The following is a 24,429-nucleotide window of genomic DNA, read 5'->3' as shown; positions in this document are numbered from 1 at the left end:
GTCTATTTATTGTCCTGCATTTGTTCCTCTTATTTTTTGTAGCTTCTTAAAAAGCTTAGATCAAATGCTTATATCAAACATTTTCATACACTAATTTGAAGCTATAATTTCCTTCTAATTTTGATATGTATTGTTTTCATTTTTATTCATCTCAAAATATTTTCTGCATATACTCATAAATATCCCCTTTGTTTTAATTATGTCTTCATCGTGAACTTTAATATCCTTTAGGGCAAGATGCTGATTACTACATTTTTGCAAAACTTTGCTAGTTATTATCATACATTTGTAGAAAATTTAGGCCATTTACATTTATTTTGATAACTGATATGTGTTGATTTATTTCTACCCTATTATTTAGGTTTTTCTATTTGTCTTACCTCTTTTTCTTTTGATCTTTCCTTGTATTGAATTAATTTTTTTCTCATTCCATTTTTTGTCTGTGATAGTTGGGAGTTATACTCTTTATTTCTATTATTTTAGTGACCAGCTAAAAATTGTAACATGTGAACTCATCAAGGCCAAAATTTAATCAATATTTTTACTTATCTCTGGAGCAATTTAGAATCTTAGAATACTTTACTTCTCATCATCCCCTCAAACAGAGATACTACTACTATTATATGTTTTAGTTGTATCTTGTTTTACTTTTTGATTCTCACAAATTGGACTTTCCTTTTATATTATACAATATTTAGATTTACCGTATGTTTACCATTGCCTTTGCTTCTCTTTCCCTTGTGCACGCAGATCTTATCAATTTTTACCTTCCTAAAGTACATATTTTACATGTTCCTTTTGGTGGTACATCACAGTGGAGGGACTTTTGGTGGTAAATTATTTCCGATGGCTTGGGAGAAAGTGGAAATCCTAAAAACATCTTTGTTTTACTGTTTTCTTAAAAGAAAACTTTACAAGGTGCTAGTCTCTGTACCTTGTAACATAGACTAACATACTAAGGTATGTTGACAGTTATTTTCTGTTAGGTCCTTTGAAAATATCCTAGTGTCTTTGGCTTCCACTATTGCTATGCAGAAGGCAGCTATATGTCTAACTATTATACCTTCATACCTCTTCTGGCTGTTTTTGAGATCTTCCCTTTGTGCTTGGTGTTGTGCTTCATTACAATGTATTTAAAGTGGATTTCTTTTTGGTTCTTTTAATGATGTGTTATCCTTAGTGAATCTGATGGATTTTGTCTTTATTCCTTCTGGAAATTTTGCAGCCATTTATTTCCCCTCCTTTATTTCCTCTATTATCTCCTTCAGAATTCTGATTAGGTGTGTTTTATACTATGTCATTCTTTTGTTCTTTCTTTCTTTCTTTTTTTTTTTTTTTTTTTTTTTGACAGAGTTTTACTGTTGTTGCCCGGGCTGGAGTATAATGGCACATCTTGGCTCACTGCAACCTCTACCTCCCAGGTTCAAGTGATACTCCTGCCTCAGCCTCCCAAGTAGCTGGGATTACAGGCACCTGCCACCACACCCAGCTACTTTTTTTGTATTTTTAGTAGAGATGGGGTTTCACCATGTTGGCCAGGCTGGTCCCGAACTCTTGACCTCAGGTGATCCACCTGCCCCCCCCTTGGCCTCCCAAAGTCCTGGGATTACAGCCATGAGCCAGTGCTGCTGGCCTCATTCTATTTTTCTTCCTTCTAACCTGTCTTTCCCATTTTCACAGATTTCCCATTTTCGATTTCTTGACTTTCTATGATGATTTCATTAAATTTTTTAGATTAATATTCTACTTCACTAATTCTAGTTTCACTTGTATCTAAAGTCATCTGAGTTTTAACTTCAATTAGCACATTTTTTGTTTATAAAAGTGCTTTCTAGCTCTTTTGAAATCACTCTGGTAATCTTTATAGTCTCATGCTCTTCATTCATAAATTAATTATTTTATGCCTTTAAACATATTAGTTTATATCCTGTATTTTTTATTTCTAAGATGAAAATACAGGACATAAACTAATATTTTTATGTATTTTTTATCTGAGGCATATGTGTGTCTGCTTCTGCAGTTTGGTGTCTCTACTGACTTTTGCTTAAGTTGTTTCTTATATTATTAAGATTTCTGGTCCATATATATTGTTACTATGATCCTGAGCTCATGTTTATTGGGACTTTATCTGTGAAAATTTTCTGGGTTGAGAATAAGTTCCTTCAGATGGGATTTCCATGCTTCTCTCAGCTGGGCTTACTTCTTGCTAAATTTCCAGCTTGTGGTTGTCCACAGTAAGCAGGTCGTGTGAACTTTTGGCCCCAAGTCTGAAAGGGGACTAGCTTATGATTATAAATTGAGTCTTTATGCAGGGATTTCCAGTCTGACTTCCTACATTCTCAGGTCCCATGTTTAGTCCCCTGGCCTCTATTTGACATTAAATTCAAAACTATAAGGGACCGAAAATCAGCAGTGGCCTCCAAGGCAGTTGGGTTTGTTCTCCAGTTTTCTTCTTGGCCTCCGAAGTATTTCCTTACATTCTTGCAAGCTGAGCCATATATTTTTAAACATGTCTTTATACTTATTTCTAAGGTGTTTTTTTGTTTTGTTTTTGTTTTTTTTTTCTTGAGATGGAGTCTTGCTCTGTCCCCCAGGCTGGAGTGCAGTGGCGCGATCTCGCCTCACTGCAAGCTCCGCCTCCTGGGTTCATACCATTCTCCTGCCTCAGCCTCCTGAGTAGCTGGGACTATAGGTGCCCACCACGACGCCTGGCTAATTTTTTGTATTTTTTTTTTTTTTTAGTAGAGATAGGGTTTCACCATATTAGACAGGATGGCCTCGATCTCCTGACCTCATGATCTGCCCGCCTCGGCCTCCCAAAGTGCTGGGATTACAGGCTTGAGCCACCACGCCCGGCCATTTCCAAGGTTTTTATTTGCTTCATAGCACAGGAATTTTTGTGATATCTAGTCTACCAAATGGCAGGAAATAAAAGATTTCCTAAATCTATTTTTCCCACTAGAATGTTAAGTTGGCCATCCATAAAAAAGTTAGGACTTTTTTGCTCTTTTAAAAAAATTAAATTCAAAGATGAGTTTAATCATCATCATTGCATTGTTAGTTTTTCTATATAAAGATGGTATGCCTCTTCATTTAATAATGAACTTCATGAAGTCCATTTATACAAGTGGACTTACATGGGATGTCTTAGTCTATTAATGCTGCTATAACACAGTGCCATAGACATGATGGCTTATAAACGACAGAAATTTATTATTCACAGTTCTGGAGACTGGAAGTCTGAGATCCAGGTGCCAGCATGGTCGGGTTCTGGTGAAGGCCCACTTCCTATTGCAGACTGTTGAGTTTTTGTCGTGTCCTCACATTGTGGAAAGTGAGCTAGCTAGCTCACTGGCTGCTGCTTATAAAGTCACTAATCCAATTTATGAGGGCTCCACCCATATGACCTAATTACCTCCCAGAACCCTACCTCCTAATAATATCACACTGAGATTAGGGCTTCACCATATGAATTTGGTACGAACATGAACTTCAGTCCATTGTACCATGTCTATTCTTGAAGATTCCTTTTTGCTCACATTGTTAGGCTTTTTCTAATATTGTCACAGTTCTTAATTAAGCCACAAATTAGAGTGACCTGTTTTCCCTGTTATTAAAAGTTATTTTCAAACATACGAAATAACTAATATTCAGATCATATGATGATATGAACTTTTAAACTATATTCCTAATGTTGGGTATTTAGCTTGATTCCTATTTTTTCACCATTATAAATAATTCTTAATATCTGTATGTGTAAAACTTTGACTATACCTATGTTTATGTTCTTAAGCTATATTCCTGGAAGAGGAATTGTTAGGTAAATGATATGAACATTTTTAAGGCTTTGGATTCTATGTTACTAATTGCCTTAAAAAGTATCGTGGTAATGTGTGCTGCCATTGGCAATGTAGGAGAGTTTCTGCCTCCCTCTAGTCTCTCTAGAATTGAGTATATATATCTCTACACTTTACTAATTTGATAGGTGAAAAATACATTATTTTTGTCTAATATCAACTCACAAATAAAGCAGGACTTTTTCATGTATTGGCCATGTATATTTCCTACTTAAGAAATGGTCTTGGTGTTAGGGTTTTTTTGGAGTTGTTAGTGTATTAACTCTTTTACGTCATTAGGGACCACAGTGGTTAACCTGTACCATTTGAGTCAGTGTATAGGGACCCCTAAATCCTTTTGAACTTGTGCTTTACATTTTTATTATTCTAACTTTTATTTTGTTTTTAGAGAATTGCGGTAGTTGTGACGACTCAAAATAATGATGAATCTAGAGGGAATTGGCGTATTCATGAAGAGAACTGGGATGCAAAAATAACAAGAGTTTAAAGTTTTATTAAATATAGAAGGCATATGAATTACTGTGCTTTATGATACAGTGAAGAGAAGGATAACTTTCTTTGCCCCAAGATGCACACAGACAGGAGAGAGAAAGAGAGGAGAGAAGGTCTACCAGCAATGACATTTGCAAAATGAGTCAATGTCAGGCTTATGGAATATCCAAAGCCTCTGCTGAGCCTACAGAGCAAGGTGGGGTCGGGGGGTTGATTTTCAATGAGTGGGATGGGTAAGTGCATTCCAGGGTGGAAGCAACCCACAGCAGACACAGAAATGCACAGTCTTGGAGAATGACAAACAGAACCCATTCTTGGATCACCGTGAACTTGATGGGTGGCAAATAGAATATGGTATTGGAAGTTTAGGACCCAGCATGTGAGGCTATCCACACCAAAGATTTCAGGCCTCACTCTGGGGCCTCTGAAGGGTTGCTAAGAGAGAAGTGACAATACCTGCATCTGGTTGGCATGAAATCTATGCTTATAGAGCTAATGCTGAAGTCTTATTCTGAAGACGCAGTCCTCCTTTTTAAGGATTACCTTATAAGAATACATCTTATGATCTCAAATCACAAACAAAAGGAATGCATGTATTTTCAGACAATGTTGACTAGGCTAAAATATCACCGATCATTTCAAGCTCAGCTCAGTGCTTGCAAATGAGCTTTCTGCTTTTCTCCTGAGCATAGATCAAGTCAGCACACAAGGCATGGAGTCTAGGATTAGTAGAGAAAGGATTGAGAGAGGATTTTCACATGATATAATTGGATGTGAATCCTTAATTACATTATAAAACTTAAAGCACAAAACTTGGAGTCTCTGCAGCTGAGTTGAATTAGTTTCTCAACCAAAAGAAATTAGAGTACAAGTCAAAAGACTAGCAAAGACCAGAATGCCAAGTATGAAACAGTGTATTTCACTTAGGCTCACCTGCGAAGAATGAAACGCTCTTGGTTTGCCTTTGGCAAGTCCTTTTCTGTTCCTGCCTGGTTCAGAATCTGCTGGCCACAGGCTATCAACCTGGTGAGCTGTTTTGCTTTTATAAAGATTTATTTGTTAACAATTTCATGGAGATATAATTCACACACTATAACTGTCATGCACTGTATTATTTTAGCCAGCAATATATTCTAGAAGGCAATTTTCTTTAGAAATGCATTGAATATCTGGGTGTTGTGTATTATTCAGCAAGAGTACCTAATGTCCCAAATGCAGATAACTTAAAATTAAGGGTCCCCCAAGCCTAACTCCTTAACTCCTTGTTCCTTAACTCCTTTTCCAGCAGAGAAAATTTCCCAAAACTTGGATTCTTTTTTCCTGCAAGGAAATGCACACTCCTCTTCTAACCTCAGAGAAAGCCTGATCATCTTGTTTTCCCTAATGACACACCAGAGCTTGGTGTCTGGTCTGCGTGGCCTGGGAAGCTGATCTGCTGCTTCCTTCCTGAAAATTGCCCTCATGTGGCTGGGCTGGTGGTCATGTCAGAAATGGAAAATGTGTAATTTTAATCCAGGGAAAAGTCATAAGGGCTACTACTAGCTAGTTAGGGAGTAAATGATCTCAGTGACAGTGCAATTGAGCTCTCAGCTTCTCCATTCCCACTCTTCTGCACACCTGGCTTTTGTCTAATTTCCTGCTCACCTGTGCTTCTGTGAAGGCAAGGTGCAGAGAGAGAAGGTGAAGTTGGAATTAGTCAAGTTTGCCACTTAGTTTATACAAGTTTCAGAGTGGAAAAGGGCAGGCCTTGAGGGTCATGTGAAATGGTTCTGATGGAATCTGTACATTTGCATTGTTGCTCATGGCAATTGCTTAATAGGCTATGCTGCACTCAACCCTGCATCCTGCCACCTGTTCCATTCAGCCAAGTAGATTCATAGTATAGGGGCAGAAAAGGAGTGATCCCTTTCCCCTCCCCCTCATAAGAGTCAGGACTGATACCCCTATAACAAAAGACAGGTTATCAAGACAAAAGCATAGCACATTTATTTAATCCTAGTTTTACATGACACGGGAGTCTTGAAGATGAAGATCCAAAGCTTCATGGAAGCCATCTGATTTTATGCTTAGGATCAGCAAAGTAGAGACAAATGTAGAAATGTGATTGGACAAAAAAAGTATGAGCCAATGGTAATAGACTGGGGAAACCTAGTAAGGACTGTCTGTTCGGACTCGTCTTGGCTTCTCTTCTGTAGCATTTCTTCCTCCTAGGTATGGGGTAAGAACCCCTCTGGAATGAGGGTCTTAATTTCTTTATGGTCAGCTTTTACACAGAAAGGTGGGAAGAAGATTAGAGTCATCATTTTAGGCTTTATGGCTGGTCTTTGGGACAAGGCATTCTGGTTTGTGTGGCCCAACTTGGGGAGGAGGCTTTATGGCTGGTCTTTGGAACAAGGCATTCTAGTTTTTGTGACCTGCCCTGGAGGAGGATGAACGGGGAGAGATAGGAGGGAAGGAGAAAGTCAGAAACTTGGCTTCTTCATTTTAGAGTGGTGTTTTCTGAGCCCCAACAGTGGTACCTGCCAACATGGTGGCCCAGCTAGTGGGAGCCAGGCTTCCAACAACCTCCTGACACAGAGGGAATGGTGCAAGAAAAACAAAGGGCCAGAGAATGCAGAAATGCCTCTGCCATTTGGGATGTGGACTCTGTCTCAAACCAATTTTTCTTTTGGCTGAATGAAATCCATGAGGAGTCATCAGTTAAATGATGTGAGTCACTTGACATGAGCCATTAGTTAAATGATGATATAAGTCACTTGACAAATGTTTATTGAGTGCCATGTGTCATCTAGGTGTTGGGCAGTGCAGTGAGCAAAAGCAAGGTCCTTGCTGACATGGAGCTTGCTATTGCATAGATGCAAATGGACAACAGATAGACACTTCCAAGTGAGATATTTCAATGGTGATAAGAGCTTGTGTAGAGCACTGAAGTCAGATGATGTGATTGGGCTGGCTACTCATTGGCTCCTTTAGATGGGTGGCCAGGGAAGGCTTCTCTGATTGACATTTCAGCCAAGATCTGCAGATGATGGAAGGAGCCTGTCTTGTGACACTGGAGAGGACAAAGGAACAGCTGGCAAAAAGCCTCTGACATGGCACAAGAATGAAGCTGGCACATTCAAGGGATGAGACCAAGACCAGTGGGACTACAGAGCAGAGGGGCAGAGAGGGGACACCTGGGCTCATGGAGGTGAGCAGAGGCCCGATCACACCAGGAGGAGTTTGTGATTTATTTTAGGTGGGAGGAAAAGCCATCAGAGAGATCTAAGCTGAGCATTACCATAACCTGACCTACATTCTCAAGATCTCGGGTGAAGCAGGAAAGTCAACAAAGCAAGAGAGTCCACCTAGTGAGTGGTACAGGTGGGGATGGAGAGAGTATAGTTGCAGGGATGTTTCAGTTATGCAGAATTAGTGCTTGCATATGGATTCCATGCAGAACATAGGGAAGCAGGGGTTGACTTAATGCCTAGCTCTGGAGGTAAAGAATTCATTGAACTAAGGGATGTGATGGTTAAGGTTAGCACAGGTCCTAATCATTAACTGATCATTTTCAAATGCATGTGACAGTGGGCAGGCCGCTATATGTTCACCAGTCCCTGGGGACAACCTTCATCTCCAGGCAGAGACTGATGTGCCTGAAAGCTCCCAAGCTCTGGGCCAAATGGTACATGGAGGTATAGCCGTGTTTAAACATGCCTGTAAATTCAAGCAATGGGAAAAGTGCCCTGAACCATGAAATGGTCCTACATGGAAAATTAGAATGTTAAAGCCAATAGAAGACTGAGCAAATTTTGCCAAATTAGAAATTACTATATTTACATGAGACAAAGCAGAACAGAGCTTTATTTTCAGTTGCTTTTTAGTGACATTTTGAGTTTGGCCCACAGTGTTACTTGCATTTTGAGTGGTACTAACATTTTATCACACTTTTCTCTTTAAACATTACTGTAAAAGTATGTTTGTGTTTTTAAGTGTGATTTTATTATATCCAAGAGGCACCTTTTTATCTTGGCCATACATAATCACAAGTGAATAATAAAAGTCTTTAGGAAAATAAAATTATCTTTTTAAAAATATTCTTCCCAGTAAACTTTTATGGAATACAGATCTTTTGAACCAGAATGCAGTACTCCACTAGCCAATAAAAACCTTTCAGTATCCTGGTCATCAAAGAAAAGATGGGATATATTTTTCAAGGGATAAAAAGAGCATTACTTAAACTGTGTCCATGTAAGAAATTGAGCAAGATGTCATGTTATCCCACATCGAAACCAATTTAATGACAAGTAACCAGTCTGCTATTATAATCGAGAAGGAACTGGATGTCTTGGGCAGTGAATCTCTCTGGTTCCTTTTTGTTTATGTTCTTAAAATCCCAAATAGAAATAATACATATGTTTTCCTTCTCTGCATTTTATTTTTAGAAAATCTGGAAAATGAAATGCCTTCAGTTCAGCCACATGACTTCCATTAGCCTTAATGCGAGAAAGGCATCTTCATGGAGGAAAAGAATAACCCCCATGTGTATAAATAACAGCAGGCCTGTGACCATGGGGAGGCCTTGCTGCCATGCCTGTTGTCAGCTGCGTCCTGGAGGGGGTGGGTCCTGCCCAACTCAGACTCCCATTCAGGATGAGTTGAGATTGAACAATCAGGGCCTCGCAGGAGCTCAGCGCCCAGGAGCACCTTCTCTGGCCCAGTTCTTCGCCCTCCGGATCTGGGCTGGGCAGGCTCTGCATGACTTACCAGAAATCCCATGCCGTTTGGACTGAGCCCCCTTCTTACTGGATTTTCTTCCCCAACTCCAAAGTGTATACCAGTGTGACCCTAGAGCTTGTCCCATTGACTGGTCTTTTCTGATAAATTTGTGCAATTGTAAGTCATTTCAGTTCAACCAGCATGAACCTGAGCCCCAGCTCCATGGGAAGCCCATCAGGAGGACCGCCCACATTGGAATAACGCACAGCCCCTTCCCTCAGTGCTTGCAGACTTGTCGTAGAAGGGTCCAGACGTTCTTATTCACTGCTTGGCCTTGGACAATTATGTTCTTTTACTCCTCACACCCTGGGGTAGAGTGGGAGTTCAGCACAAATCTCACTATATGCTTCTCAGCCCCATTCCCCACCCTAGTGCAAATTTTGGTGTCCAGATGAATCTGACCAAGGTGTTTAAGGGCATCTTTGAAGGTGAGAAGAGAGAGTATGCTTGTTCCAGCAGGGAAGGGCACAGAGGGGCAGAGGCTGATGTCGCCCCCGCTTCATTCCTGTTTTGCATTTAAAGTTCACTGAGCGTCTCAGATCTCCTCCAGCTCCTGCAGGCAGCTCCATATCCTTCTCCCCTGTTCCCCAGGGGACACAACACAAGAAAGGAGTTGGCACATTGAAAGGACAAGACCAAGGCCAGGGGTGTTGGACAGCAGAACCTCCTCCCCCAGCACACTTTGGTTTGTTCCAGTCAAAGGACAGCCCTTAGCTCACCCTCCGAGATGGTCACACCCCTAACTCGCATCGATCTTCATCTGGCCTTCATCCAGTGACTCTGGCAAAAAGGGCAGGAAACAGCCATCTTTGAGCACGGAGGTGAGACGTGGGTCAAAGATTTAGCAAACGGGCTTCCTGCCTTTCTGTATCATCTTGTGTGTATATATTTTTTCTTAGACTTAAAATAAAGAACAAAGTCTATGTCACTTACAGATCCCCTGTTTAAAGTCGTGCCTTAGCTATGGGCCATCCTAGGGCTGAGTCAATTATAACAAAGGCTCATGTTTGTGCACTGCATTGTTCTTGTCGCATTTTCCAGTGGTCCCATTTCTCCCTCCTGGAGCAGGATGGCGATCAGCCTGTGATGTAGATGAGGAACTTGAGACCAGATGGATGGAGTGACCTGTGCATCGTCACCCACTTAAAGGGTGGCAGAACCAGGCGGGAATAGGTCCCAGTTATTTATTCAAGGATTCCAAGTTATTCCAAGGGCCTGTATTCCAAGTTACTTCCAATGCCTTCTGTCTTTCTCAAATGATGCCATATCACAAACCAAACATAGTCCCAGTTATTTATTCCAAGGATCCCAGGTTATTCCAAGGGCCTGTATTCCAAGTTAGTTCCAAGGCCTTTCGTCTTTCTCAAACGATGCCATGTCACAAACCAACCACCCTGAGAGATTTTATTCATGCTCTCGCTGGGGGACTCTGCCAGGGGCGTGAGTCAGCAGAGCTGGGCTTGGTGGGATTCTGAGCAGCTGATGACCTATCTCTCCAACAGATTGATGGGAACTACACCATGATCAGATGTACCTGGGTGCTTTCAGAACTACAGCACAGGATTTTACAGATATGTTTATGCCATTTCTGGTGAATCAACAGATGCAGAGATTGTATGTGTGGCAGAGCTGCTGAAAAGTGACTCAACTATATAAAAAACTCCTATTCCATGAGGAACTTTTTAAATCTACCACAAATGACCACTTTTAGAAACATTGCATGTTTAGGCTTAGGGAAACAGAGCAAAAACTGTACAAAGAGCTCCTTGTACCCCTGGCCCTGCTTCCCTAATGCTAACATGTAAGATGTTAACAATGACCATTCTTTTGTTTTTTTCTTAAAGAAACAAGCAAATGCAACCTAAAGACCAGCTTCCTGAAAACTCACTTTTTAAGGGGATCTGTACTTGCTCTAAAAAAGATTTCTTTGAAAAGTGTCAAGGCAAAACACAAAGGAGTGTGGCAGGTACTGCGTAGACCCAGAGGGTGTGAAACGTGGCAGGCCTATCTTCCTAAGAGAAGCTTTGGGAAAATTTGACTGGGGTGTTCCGAGGTTTAAAAGCCCAATGAAAAGAAATCAACTATCTTTTTTTTTTTCATGTTCTTTAAAAATGTTGCGTATTCTGACCCAAAAATGGGGAGAAGGTCTGGGGAAAAAATATGCACATCCTACAGTCATTCCGCATAATTCATTGCCAGTGGTGTGAGTTTAAATAAAACAACATTCAGCTGTATTCACTGAGCACTTAAAAATGTCAGAAGTTTGCCTTCTCCACATTGCTCCAAAAATACAAAAAAAAAAAAAAATTAGCCGGGCGTGGTTTTGGGCACCTGTAGTCCCAGCTGCTGGGGAGGCTGAGGCAGGAGAATGGCGTGAACCCGGTAGGCGGAGCTTGCAGTGAGCCGAGATCATGCCACTGCACTCCAGCCTGGGCGACAGAGCAAGACAGACTCCGTCTCAAAAAAAAAAAAAAAAAAAAAAGTAAAATGGTGATACATTTATTTTCCAAAAGAAATCCCTCCCTTCTTAGGGTGTAAAGGAAATGCTTTTCCTAGGTACAAATATTCACGGTAGCTTTCAAGAAGCAGTTAAGCATATTTCTATTTTCTATACCTAAGTGGTCTCACGGGGCAAAGCCATAAACCAAATATGTTTTGTTTCTTATGAATTACTCTCAGCGAAGAGAAATAACTCAGGAAGTCCGCGTTAAATGGGAGTGATTAGAAAGCGGAGCATTTGTCTGGTGCCGCAGCACCTGTTTATTGCATTGAGAAATGGTCGTCATTTGGGGAGGGACTCGGCAACAAAAGGACATTAAATGTCTAAGCCTCGCAGTCACAGGAGACGGAGGCAGAGAAAACCAGCTGGGGTCAGTGTCGCCTTCCTTGCATCCTGCCTGCGGCCTGGCCTGCACTGACGCGAGCTCCTTTGGTGGCTTGATTTATTCTTAGTGACTATTTTCATGTGGCATGTGCTTCTCTTCAGAGGCCCTAGGGACTGTCTCCAATTCTGATTGTCAAAAATAGTTCTTCAAAGGGCGCAGTATTCTTAGAAGGAGATGCACACAGGGCCACGTGTTTCCAGCTGAGTTTGGGTTGATGTGATTGAGGTTTGCAAAAAGTGTCTGAGAAAACCAGAGAGATGATGTCAGCCAGGCTAGGAAGCGCTTCCAGCGGCCCCAGGAGCGCTGAGAAGTGGAACTCGGGGCCTTTTCCACGGGAATCCTGCAGCCTTGGAATTCACTTCCTTTCCTGACATGGAATCCTCTAAGATATTTATATCTTCCCAAAATGGGGTTTCCAGATCTTGTAATGGAAGTGAGGGTCTGACGGGGCTGGAGGGAGGAACAGGACTGACCTGACCGGGAGAGGCAGGAAGTGGAGGTATTTTGTGCGAAGTAAGCCTGCCTGCCTCCTGGCCCCAGCCCACAAAGCACCAAAACCATGGATCCCTTACAGTCGGTGTCCTGAAAACACGTTTGGACGTTGAATACATATCAAAAAAACATATTAGAAAGGGGATTCTGTGATCAGAGCTCTCAACAGTAATATAAAACCTCTGATTTTGTGACTCCTCCTTAGGCCTACTGTTTGGTCATATATATTTCACATTTCAAATTAACTCTTCAATTTTGTTCATTTCCTTCACAACTCAGCATGAAATCAACCCCTTTCTGGCTTTAGTCCCATGACCATGAATTAAGGTTAAAGATTTGCTTCTTCCAGCACCTAATGATCTCCATCTTCAACTTAATTATAGTTATTAAGTTTTGCCAAGCATACTCATATGCCCATTTGCTACTCATTTTTATAAAGAGGGGAAAATGTAGTATATGTTCAAATTATTGCCAGGAAACAGCTGTCCAAACAAGAATGACGGCCATGCTAATGATGAAGGCGGCGTCCTGAGCAGGAGGCTGTGGTGAGTCGATGTGCCAATATTCAAAATCAATGCATGCAAGTTGTTGTAGGGGGATATTCTAAAATGTAGGAAAGTCAAGATTAGGAACATCAAGATCTGCTTGTGTGTGGACCATCCTGGGGCTTAAGCCTAAGCATGAAGATAGTTGAGGGATGATTAAGGCCTTAATTTAGTATCCATGAGCCCTCACTCACTGATCTAGCTGGGGCCCTCCCTAGACTGCCTGCAAGTTTTAGTCTCATTCAAGATGTTTTGTGGCTTGCTGCCTTTTGGCTTTCAAAATAGTTCTCTCCACGTCCCTTTGACCAGGCTCATTAGCTCAAAGATTCTCCAGGGCTCTCTCAGCCAGCTCCCACATGTTGGATATATTTGTTTGGTGATTTGGACTGCTCAGCACAGGTGACATTCACTGCTCAGTGCTGGAGTCGGAATTGATTATCTGAAGGATCCCACCTGGTCTGCCCAAATGCAAATCAAAATGATGTCCATTCCTTCTATGGAAGGGCCATTATTCCCCACTGGCCTCACCCCTCATCCTTAGATCTCTGAGGCTTGCCCTTGGCTTACTTGCTGACAGAGGACAAAGCAAATGAGCCGATGATGTTGGGGGAGGCCTGCAGGCCATCTTGTAAGCCCCATCAGAGTGGAATCCTCACAGGGGAATGGCTGAATTGCAAGTTACGTTCAGATGTGGCTTTGTCAGGCGTTGCCAAAGTTCCCTTGTTTTACAAGCCACATTGAAAATCTTTTTCTTTTAAAAGATAAGTCCATTCACATTTATTGATACGACCGATGTTTGGTGTCAACATTATCATAATTTAATAATTATTTTTATTTTTCATACTTGTGATATTTCTTTCCAAGATATGTATTCTTTGCTATATATGCATTTACATCTGTTTATTTGTTTTGGTATTTAAGAAGGTTTGTGTTTTTGTTCTAGCAGATACATTTGTACTTACACTATTTTAAATTTCTGTAGTCCTTTTTCTGAGAGTAGTTGAAGGACAGGAAAGAAGAAAGCCAGGCTGACTGTAGGAGTCCTTAAATTGTTTGTTCTTATTCTTGTTCTCTTTCTGGGAACCTGATGGGATTGCACACCCACCACCCTGACATTAATGGTTGATGTAATCCTGAGTGAGGTGACTCGTCTAGAGTGGAGACTTGATGGGCCAGCGCGATGATCCATTCCATCCACTCCTTTCAGCACCCGTGGTCATGGAGGCAGATGGAGCCTCCTTGACCTTCCTGAATGACCGTGATGGGCAGAGACCCCCGGGCTTGCACAGGCCATGTAACAGGTCCTGCTCCTCAGACGTGGACATGCATGTGAACCACTTGGGAACTGGTTACAATGCAGATTCGGATTCAGTGGCTCTGAGGTGAGGTCTCAGATTCTGTGTGTCTAGCAAGTTCCTGGGCATGGTCAATGCTACTGGTTGGTGTACCACATTTTTAGTAGCAAGTCACTGTGCCACCAAAATCTGCTTGCTTTTGTTCTTTGTTTCTTCACTGCAATGAAACCTAACCGTGTGGGTCTCAAAGTATGGTTCCTGGAGCAGTAGCATTAGCATCACTTGGGAACTCAGAAATGAACATTTCTGGGGCTCACTTCTGATATACTAAATTGGAAACCCCAGAGTGGGCCCAGCAGTCTAAGTTTTAACAAACATGCCATGTGATTGTGCTCTATGCTACCACGCATCTGTCTACTCTTATACATTGATAGATCAATTAGAACTTGTGTTTAACTCTGAGTAACTAGATACTAAAAAGCAGTGGCTTAAAAATGTAAGGGCGTATCTATTGTAAAAAAAAAAAAAAAAAAAAAAATCCAGAGGTGGGCAGCCTGGGGGAGGGTATGGCTTTGGAACCTGACTCCTTCCTTTCTATTTCCTTTAGGTGTGGCTCTCATTATTATGTTCATAAAGTAGTTGCCAGGACTCCAGCCTTCACATCCACATCCACACTAAATACTGTGTGGACCATCTCCTCTCAAGACCTGTTCAGTTCTCCCAAAGGACTTTTTCTACTTATATCTCACTGGCCAGAGCAGTGGCCTACGATGCCAAAATGTTTTTAGCTAGGACCATTGCCATCTTGAACAAAATGGGGGTTTTCTAACTTAAAACAAAACACCAAAAATGGATATTGGTTAGGCAACCAGCTGTGCCTGACAACAGAGGTGGTGGGGACTTGAGGGCTCAGTGATTCTGAGTAAAAGGCATGAACGGAGTAGCATTCTGTGAGCTGGAAGAGTTAGTGGATGTAGTCAGAGAGTAGGAGCCTTTAATCTACAAGCTCAGAGGTGAAGCAGCTGTGGTTGTAGGAATGTGGGGCTGGTGTGGAGATGATGGCTATTGGATGTAGGAGGCATGAGGGCAGGAATTTTGTTTTTTCACTGTTGCATCCCAAGTGCCCTATAACATTTCCTGGCACATAGTAGTTACTCAATAAATAGTTAAATTGAAGAGAAGTCAAAAAATTTATTTGAGGGAGCAGGAGAAACCCACAAAAAAACTTTGTTTCCTCCTTCCCTGGAATGCTAAAGGCTCAGTACCCTCAGATGAGGGTAGTAGGTTAAAAGTCTGACATGGAAGCCACCTCCCTTCTTCACTCATGCACATGCGCACACACAGACACACACACACATGCATGCATGCGTGCACATACATGCCCAGTAATTCTGGGGTGACCATCTGGTCCTGAGCAGACATTTCACTCTGTGGGGACCTTGGTCAACATTCCTCTATGCTGTTCCCTTCAACGCCTGGAAGATTACCTTGATTTTTTTTTTCTTCCAATTTTTAACATGCAGCATTGCCTGCTCGGTAATTGTCAGAGTACCCAGGAAAGCAAGAATGGGAGGAGACATGAAAGCCTGCTGAAATTGCCAGGTGCCAGGAAAGGAGAACCATCAACAGCAAGGAGCCCACCACCCAACTCCACTCCCCAACAGGCATGTCTCGATGAACCTGTGCTGTTATGTGTCAGTGGGTATGAGTATGAGAGAGGGTGACCCACTTGAGTTACAAGCTGTATCCAAAGTGGAAATGAAAGAAATGAAGGAAAAAGCTCATATATTAATGTACTAGAAATATGTCGTAGCTCCCAGAGACAAATACCGTGAGCATTTTGGGGAGTGTCAGATTGTCAGTATTTTAATTTTTAATACTTTTCTATAGGTCAGGTTTTCTTTACAGTGATCATTTATTGCTTTTATACTTTAGAAAAAGATTTTTTAAATGGAAGTGTCTTAATGAAAATAATTATTACTTCAAAGGGTCACTTTGGGAAACTTTAGCAGTAAGTTTTAAGAAAAGCTTAAAGTTATGTTTCTGTGTGCTTCCAGAATCTGAGCCATGCTTTGGGGATAAAGGACTGTAGGGTAACTGATATTCTGGGACTCTACTTCCTGAAAGGAAGGTAGAAAGATGTGATCTAATAATTAATTGAAACTTGTTTCTGTTGATCATGTTCGCAATGTAGTCGAAGTAATCTTGTTATTAGGAAACGGGCATGAGTGTGTGCACGTGTGTGTGTGTGTGTGTGTTTTATTTCTGCCTTCCAAATAGTTTTGTTACCTTTTAAGACTTCTGTTCATCAACCTGAAAATCTCTAGGTTTATGACATTATTGGAATAATCATAACTAGCTAATAACAGAATAATAATGAATAACTAGAACTGGCTAGTTATCCAGTCCTTTCTAGATATTCTTTGTGTGGGTAGATATATATATTCCTACTTTGCAGCAACTACATGTGAGTCTTTACGTCAAATGAGAGTTGCCTGCACAATTGCCCACATGGTACCTTGAAACTTGACACTAGAACAATAACATTGAATATACTGGGATTTTTTCCTTTTTCTCTGAATACACAGGGTGCTTCTGATCACTGAATTTGCATAATAGTATCCTAACACCCTATTGACATCTTAACTATGGTTCTCCCTTCCTGACCATCTGCCCAAGCTCCCAGAAGAAGGAAGGCTTTTCTCACATATCACTACCACAGTTTACAAGTCAGTCTGATTTCTTGGTCATCAGCCCCTCTGCCCCTGAGGTCTGCTGCTTTAGGGAGAAAAGGTTCTAATGGTTGACGTTTATAGCAGAAGAAATCTGCTTACTGTCTAGAAAGGCATTTGTAGGAAGTCTGGTTTTCTGGCGAGGAAAGGCCCCCTCCATGTCTGCTTCCTCCAGCCCCACTGTTGCCCCTTCATCCCTGCGGGTTGATTTTCAGGTTGGCTGTCCTCCTTGGCATTCCCATTCCTTCTCTCTCCTTCCTTTTCCCAGTGGCGCCAGCTCCAGCTTTGCTTTTGCTGTGGATCATCTTTGTGGGTAACGCAGCTCACTGCTTCCATCCTCTCTGCCGGGAGCTGTTCATCCCATTTGCTATCCGCCTCCTCCTACCTTTTTTGACTCCCTTCCTGGGCTGCAATGCCACTACACAGAAATTGAACAGAAATGTGCTGAAACAATTATCGGTTGATTTTAAACAGAATCTGGATGCGGTGAAATACAGAGATACCAAATGGAGACCCAATACCACGTGAGGAAATACAGTTTTAACCTGCAGACAAAAGTTGAAGCCTTAACCAGAAAAAAAAGCAGAGAAAATATCTACCAGTCTTGTCCATCTAATAGGCTTGTTCTGTTCTGTTTTCTTTTCTTTTCTTCTCTCTCTTTCTTTTCTTTTTCTTCTTCCTTTTTCTTTCTTCCTTTCTGTATTTTTTTTTTTTTGAGACAGAGTCTCGTTCTGTCACCCAGGCTGGAGTGAAGTGGTGCCATCATGGCTCACTGCAGCCTCGAACTACTGGGCTCAAGTGATCCTCCCATCTCAGCCTCTAGAGTAGCTTGGACCACAGGCACATACCACCATGCTTGGCTAGTTTGTTTGTTTGTTTGTTTTTTAATTTTTAGTAGAGTTAGGGTCTTACTATATTGCCCAGGCTGGGCTTGAACTCCTGCACTCAAGCAATCCTCCAGCCTCAGCCTCCCAACATGCTGGGATTACATGTGTGAGACACCATGCTCAACCTCTTGTTTTTTAAAAGGCCACAAATTAACTTGACTTTCTTTTATTTCATCTTCCACATATTGTAATTGGAGGTGGTTTTGAGTTTTCTCTCTCCTTTGAAAGGAAAAGAATAAAGCAAACAACACTTGCTTGAAAAGCTGTGCGATTGGAGTACCCATTGTTACTGCCTCTTCCTTCCTCTTTCATGGCCTTCATGTCCATGGATTAGCATGCATCATGCAGAAGAATGCCTTCCCTCCTCCTCTGCAGCATGCAACATGCAGAAAAATGCCTTCTCTCCCTCTGCAGCATGCAACCTACAGAAGAATGCCTTTTCCTCCACTGCAGGACACAACATGCAGAAGAATGCCTTCCCTCCTCCTCTGCAGCATGCAACATGCAGAAAAATGCCTTCTCTCCCTCTGCAGCATGCAACCTACAGAAGAATGCCTTTTCCTCCACTGCAGGACACAACATGCAGAAGAGTGCCTTCCCCCCTGCAGTATGCAACATGCAGAAGAACACCTTCCCTCCTTCTCTACAGCATGGAACCTGCAGAAAAATGCCTTTCCCTCCACTGCAGGACACAACACGCAGAAGAGTGCCTTCCCCCCTGCAGTATGCAACATGCAGAAGAACACCTTCCCTCCTTCTCTGCAGCATGCATCCTGCAGAAGAATGCCTTTCCCTCCACTGCAGGACACAACATGCAGAAGAATGCCTTCCCTGCCTCCACAGCATGCAACGTATTTATTGCATGCAGAAGAACACCTTCCTTCCCCTCTGCAGCAGCCTCTCGCTTGCCGAAAGGAGACAGCAAAGGAGAGTCCTCAACTCACCTGCAGGCGCCCATGCAGAGTGGGTGTTCAACAGACACCCAAGCTTGCCAATCTCTCTTAACTGGTTTCCAGTTAGATGCTGTAGTTATAGAGCTTGCTGGAAGAGAACCCAGGTGAGAGGAAGAGGTGAGACACTACATATAAAATGCAGACCCGAGAGCTTTGCAAATGCGTTGAGGGCAGAAGGCAGTCTGGGGCTGTTTAGGTTCATGGCAAAGAGCATTAGGGCTTTTAGGAGATGCTGAGGGCCACCCTGCAGTTGAGTTGAGAAATTGATGTTTATGTTGATGGCCCAGAGACAATGACACAAGCTTGGGTTACTGGAACTCTTAAGACACAGTTGGTTGTAAGATGGCCCAGATTCTGCGGGGAGAAAACGTCACCGCCCAGAACATCAGCATGTGGAGGAAATGTGTGGTTTACACTCAGGGAGGCCTGCTTTGTTCAGAGAGGTCTTTTTGGTTGAGTGGTTGGTTGAAGTCTGTTTTAAGAGGGCAGGAGGCTACACAGAGCTGTGACCCAAAACCTCAGAGACAATCTTTCCCTTCCTGAGTGAATGAATGTTCTAAAGAGCTAAGTTTCATCTTCAATACCAGAATGCCTTTAACACAATTTAAACTAATCTGGATATAAATGATTCTAATGTGAGTTCTGTATGTCATTTACCTACCTTGGCTATTAAAATTCCCTGGGCAGCTGTACCCTCCCGGCTTGTGTGTCTGCTTTTCATAGTTTTCTTACTCTTCCTTTGAGATGTGACTGACAGTCTTGCTGTTGTACTGGTTTCTCTCCTTAGCAACCACTCATGCTTTCTGATTTTCTACTGTGCCAAAATTGCCACAGTTATGAGACTGTGTGCATGTAGGGAGCCACTGGCTCAACAGGGGCTCATATAAGAACATCGAAGATTTGTACAATATTTGGAGAGATAATAAAATATCTTTGTCTATCAGATTGGCTTATGGTGACATTTTCTAGCCAATGGAGGTAAAATGCCTTGAAAGAGACCCATCTTTTTCTCATATTGTCCTAAGGACCTGCATGGGCTGGCGGTGTCCCCACCTAGCCCAGATGCATGCCTCTTCTCGACTGTTCTTGATGACGTGTCATTGAGGTCCTTGAAATTCCGCCACCCCCAGTCCCTGCCCTGCATGGGTTTCCACAGGGCTCACATTTCACTGCAGAATGTCCTGCTTCAACTTATCCCTAAGGCCTGCAGTTGAACATGGTGAGGTCAGGAACAGAAAATCCAGACCAGCCCACTCCCCTGATGCTACTCCTGCCTGCCAGCATGCCCGGACACATGCCAGCCCTGCCTGATGCCAACCGTGATCAGTCCCTGGTGTCCAGGACTCATTCATCTCTTGCTACTTTCTTCCCCAGAATCAGCTCCCATAAACTCACAGGAAAGCTATGGCCCAGCCAACCTGCTGAAGCCTCCTCTGGAAGCTTTTATCTAACAGATACAATGATGTCCTTACCTTAAAATAGCTAGCTTTTGGCCAGGCGCAGCAGCTCACGCCTGTAATCCTAGCACTTTAGGAGGCCAAGGCGGGCAGATCACGGGGTCAAAAGATCAAGACCATCCTGGCCAACATGGTAAAACCTCGTCTCCACTAAAAATACAAAAATTAGCTGGGCGTGGTGGTGGGCACCTGTAATCCCAGCTACTCAGGAGGCTGAGGCAGGAGAATTGCTTGAACCCGGAAGGCAGAGGTTGCAGTGAGCCAAGATTGTGCCACTCCAACCTGGTGACAGAACGAGACTCTGTCAAAAAAAAAAAAAAAGCTAGCTTTGTGCTTGCTAGTCAGAATTTTGATATAAAAACATATTGGTTAAGGGTACCTACATAGGTGGGAAAATTAAGAGACAAAAAAAATGTGGAGTAACCCACAGTTGAGGTGAGTGGTCCTGTCTCGTAGAATATGGGTGGGTGCCATCCAAGAGTAACTCAGGTGTCTGAAGCCCAGGAAATATTCCACTTCTTAATCTAGGAGGTAACTTTGTGGGTGCTCTGTTTAATATCTTTACATTGTAAATATAATGGATTTTGCAATAACAGAAGGAATTTACAACTGTTGGGCAGAATATTTTGGTTGGTTTTTTTCACTTCCTGCTGCATAGCTTAATTCTGGGATAATCAAGTTTGTGAGATTATTGTGCTATGGCATGTCAACCAATTTGGGAAAAGGGGATATGGGGAATGTTTCTATTTAAAGGACATTCATGATGGCCTAGCCCTCTCCATGTGTCAGACTCAGGACGGGGGCTTTAAGCGCCCGTCCAGTGAATGGAAATGCCCGGGATAAGTGGCTTCATTGGCAGGCTGCTCTCGAGATGGCCAGATCCTGCAGTGACTGTGGGTTCTCAGTGGGGTGATGCAGTTTAGCATGTTGGGCATGAACCGAGAACTCTCAGCCCACTCGGTCCCACTCGCACGTGGAGTGCATGGGAGGAGAAGAGCACACATGCCGCCTTGTCCTGGGAGGGCCCACCTGAGGGTGACTGCACAGCTGACGATTGTACGTTTCAGAATGCGTGAAATGAGACCTGATCAATCAGTAGTCAGAAAAGTCCTTCTTTGGCTGCATATTTCTTTTCTCCAGTACACTAACCACCTTCTATTTTCTCTGAGTTGCTTTAACTCTTCCAAGTCACAGCCTGAACATCTGACTTACACAAGCTCATTCACATAAAAATTTACAATAAACCAGAGATAGATAGATAGATGATAGATAGATTAAAATATTGGCCAGTTGATCTCTGTAAATCTATAAATAAATACGTTAATTTAAAAAATCATACTCCAGGATGGATCCATATCACCTGGCAGATTGAGACTGCATCACTGATAACTAATTTGGCTTTTGATTCTGTCAGAGAGCTTTAATAAAAGAAAGTGATGTATGACTATTGTCAGACTTTTCCTGTCTGTAATATTTTGTACTCAAACAGAACCAATGTTTTGAAATAAAAGTTTGGAAACATATTTTCTGTACAATTTAGCAAAGCCAACTTTATAATAGGTAGTCAAACGTCTCCAAATGACAAAGGCTGATAACAGTTTCTTTCTTTTTGGTACTTTCTATGTATCCAACACTGGGGCCTGCAGGCACTTTGGACCTACATTTTGTTTATTTGTGCATAAGAACGTGGAAAGCTGGGTTTCTTCCCCTCTTGGTGAATAAGAAAATTGATGGCTCTCAGGTGGCCTCACCTGTGCTGAATCCCATGTCCAGGAAGGTGCTTTGGGGGCCCTCTAGACCCAGACTTTTTGCTCTTCCCTCTGTACTACACAGCCTGGCCCCACCCCACACAGCCTGCTTCTACTGGCTGGAGCAGTGGGGACTCCAGGACAGAGGGCGTGGAACAAATTGCAGACTTCTGAGAAATTGATGAGAGAGGTTGGTAGTCATGAGCTCAATTCCTTTTTATATATAAGACATTTGAGAAAATACAGCAAGAATATTCTTTTGTGTGTGTGTGTGTGTGTGTGTTTGTGTGTGTGTGTGTGTTTGTGTGTGTGTGTGTTTTTAGTAGAGACGGGATTTCACCGTGTTAGCCAGGATGGTCTCGATCTCCTGACCTCGTGATCCACCTGCCTCGGCCTCCCAAGCAAGAATATTCTTATAACTTTTGTTATTCCAGGGATTCCCAATGTGTTTTTTTCTGTCCCAACACACAGGAAGGCTAGGACGCATTCCCACTGGCAGCAATGGTGGAGCCATTTCTCTTGGGTGGCATCAGCATGGGGGGTTGAAAACGTGGTGCAGTCCCTCCCTTACTTAAAAAGAGTAGCTCTTTAAAAAACGTATAGGGCATTCCAAAATAAAAGAGGTTTAAAAAAATCGAAGAGTACAAAATGGATGGTGAAAAGAAAGCCTGTCTTCCACTCCCAATTCCTAGTGTTACATTGCCCTCTCCTGAGACAACACAGTCTCCCGCATCTTCTCTGTCCTTTGAGAGATTTCTGAGTCTAAAAGCATTTACTGGGGAAGCACACTGTCCTGCATTTTGCTTTGTTCATTAGATAATGTATCTTACAGATTAACCCACATCCACACAAGTGCATCTGCCTCATTCTTTTTAACCGTTGCAGAGCATGAATGTACCATAATTTATTTAATTAGCCCCCTATCGATGGACATAGGGTGGTTCCCAGGCTTTTGATAGTACAACATGGAAACAAGTGACATGTTGTACACGTCTTTAAACCCACTGCTTTATTAGAGCTATGCACCTTGACCCGATAAATTGTTTCCTATCTCTGTATTCGCCATAGTACGTAACTCGGCACCAATGCTTCTGCAATAGTAATCATAATAAACATTTATTCAAGCTGACTGTGCATCAGGTACTGTGCTAACCACTCTACATAAATTACTATTTCATGATAACATTACCTCAATTTTCATATTTGAGATTTATATAATAATATAGATATGTTGTTATATACAATATAATCATATAAATTATATAAAAGATATAATTTGTTATAGAAATAAACTGATTACAGAAACCTAAATAATATAATAATAAATAATTTAATACTAGTCCATTATATTATTGCCTTACCTCAATTTTATAGGTGAGGCTGGAAAGTTTAAATGTAGCAGAGGTGGGATTTGAACTCAAGTACTCTGGCCCCAGAATCAAGGTGCTAACTCACTCTATTGCTCACTGCAGATAATGTAATATGAGTTCCTAAGGACACCACCAAGCACAGTCTCTTTCAAGCCCAATCCAAGACAGCACTGTATACAGATGACACTCCTAACTGAACTTGCAGTGCTGTACTCCCCCCCAAGTCTGTCCTGAGAAAAGCACCACGTGCGGTAGAAGTCAGTACATTAGATTGGATTCATAAGAGATTTTGAGCACAACTCTCGTTTTATTTTTAGTACACACAAAAGTATTTTCTGGAAGCAGCAAGAGGCAACAAGGAGAAGTATGTATGACTGTGTCTGCTCCTCCAGTGGAACAGAAGCCCACTAGACATTTCCTTCCCATTGGGGATAGCTCTCCAAGCGATGACTGTCTGTCTAGAGACCTTTCTGAGCCCACAGAGAGACGACATCAAAGCTTCCTGAAACCCAGAATCCTTTTTCCTGGGTTTCTTTGCCCCTTACAAGATGTATGTGCATCTCCGCAGGAAGACAATGGTGTTCAGATAGAAAGCAAGTTCCCCAAAGGTAAGGAGCGAGGGTGGTGGGTGACATCATTTGGTCTTGACATTCGATAAAAATTTGTTGATTGCCTACCTGGACCTCGTGCATACTGTCACCGTTCACCTGATGAAACCTCCCCTTCTCCAACTGGGAGAGCAGAGAGGGGACAAATGGTTGCCAAGTAAGAAGCTCCCAAGCACCCAGGAGGCAGCCCTATGTGGGTCAGGGATTTTCAAGACCACTGTGGGCAAGGCCAGTACTCCCTTGAGGCTGAGAGAAGACCACACCCAGGTGCACAGCAGATTCTCAGGCTCAGCTAAGGAAGGTTGGAGATGCAGGTGTGTGTGGCTGCTCTGAAGGCAGCAGGTCCT

The 24,429-nt window shown here is 42.4% G+C and overlaps 1 protein-coding gene across 7 annotated transcripts in view; it reads left to right on the top strand.

Moving 5' to 3' along the window:
• The window catches only part of C8H10orf90 (chromosome 8 C10orf90 homolog), a 256,566-nt gene that overhangs the window by 182,331 nt on the left and 49,806 nt on the right, over window positions 1-24,429 (top strand). For 6 of the 7 annotated variants that reach the window (XM_055093466.2, XM_055093465.2, XM_055093473.1 and 3 more), the window contains one exon: window positions 23,792-24,082. The exons of the other annotated variant lie outside the window; for it this stretch is intronic. In XM_055093466.2, the coding sequence (XP_054949441.1) occupies window positions 23,792-24,082 (291 nt within the window). The remainder of the gene's footprint in view (window positions 1-23,791; window positions 24,083-24,429) is intronic. 7 annotated transcript variants of the gene reach the window in all.

This window comes from Pan paniscus, chromosome 8, assembly GCF_029289425.2.
Source record: "Pan paniscus chromosome 8, NHGRI_mPanPan1-v2.0_pri, whole genome shotgun sequence".
NCBI classification, from domain to species: Eukaryota; Metazoa; Chordata; class Mammalia; order Primates; family Hominidae; genus Pan; species Pan paniscus.
The sequence above is the reverse complement of the archived record's forward strand: the minus strand, read 5'-3'. Positions and strand labels throughout refer to the sequence as shown.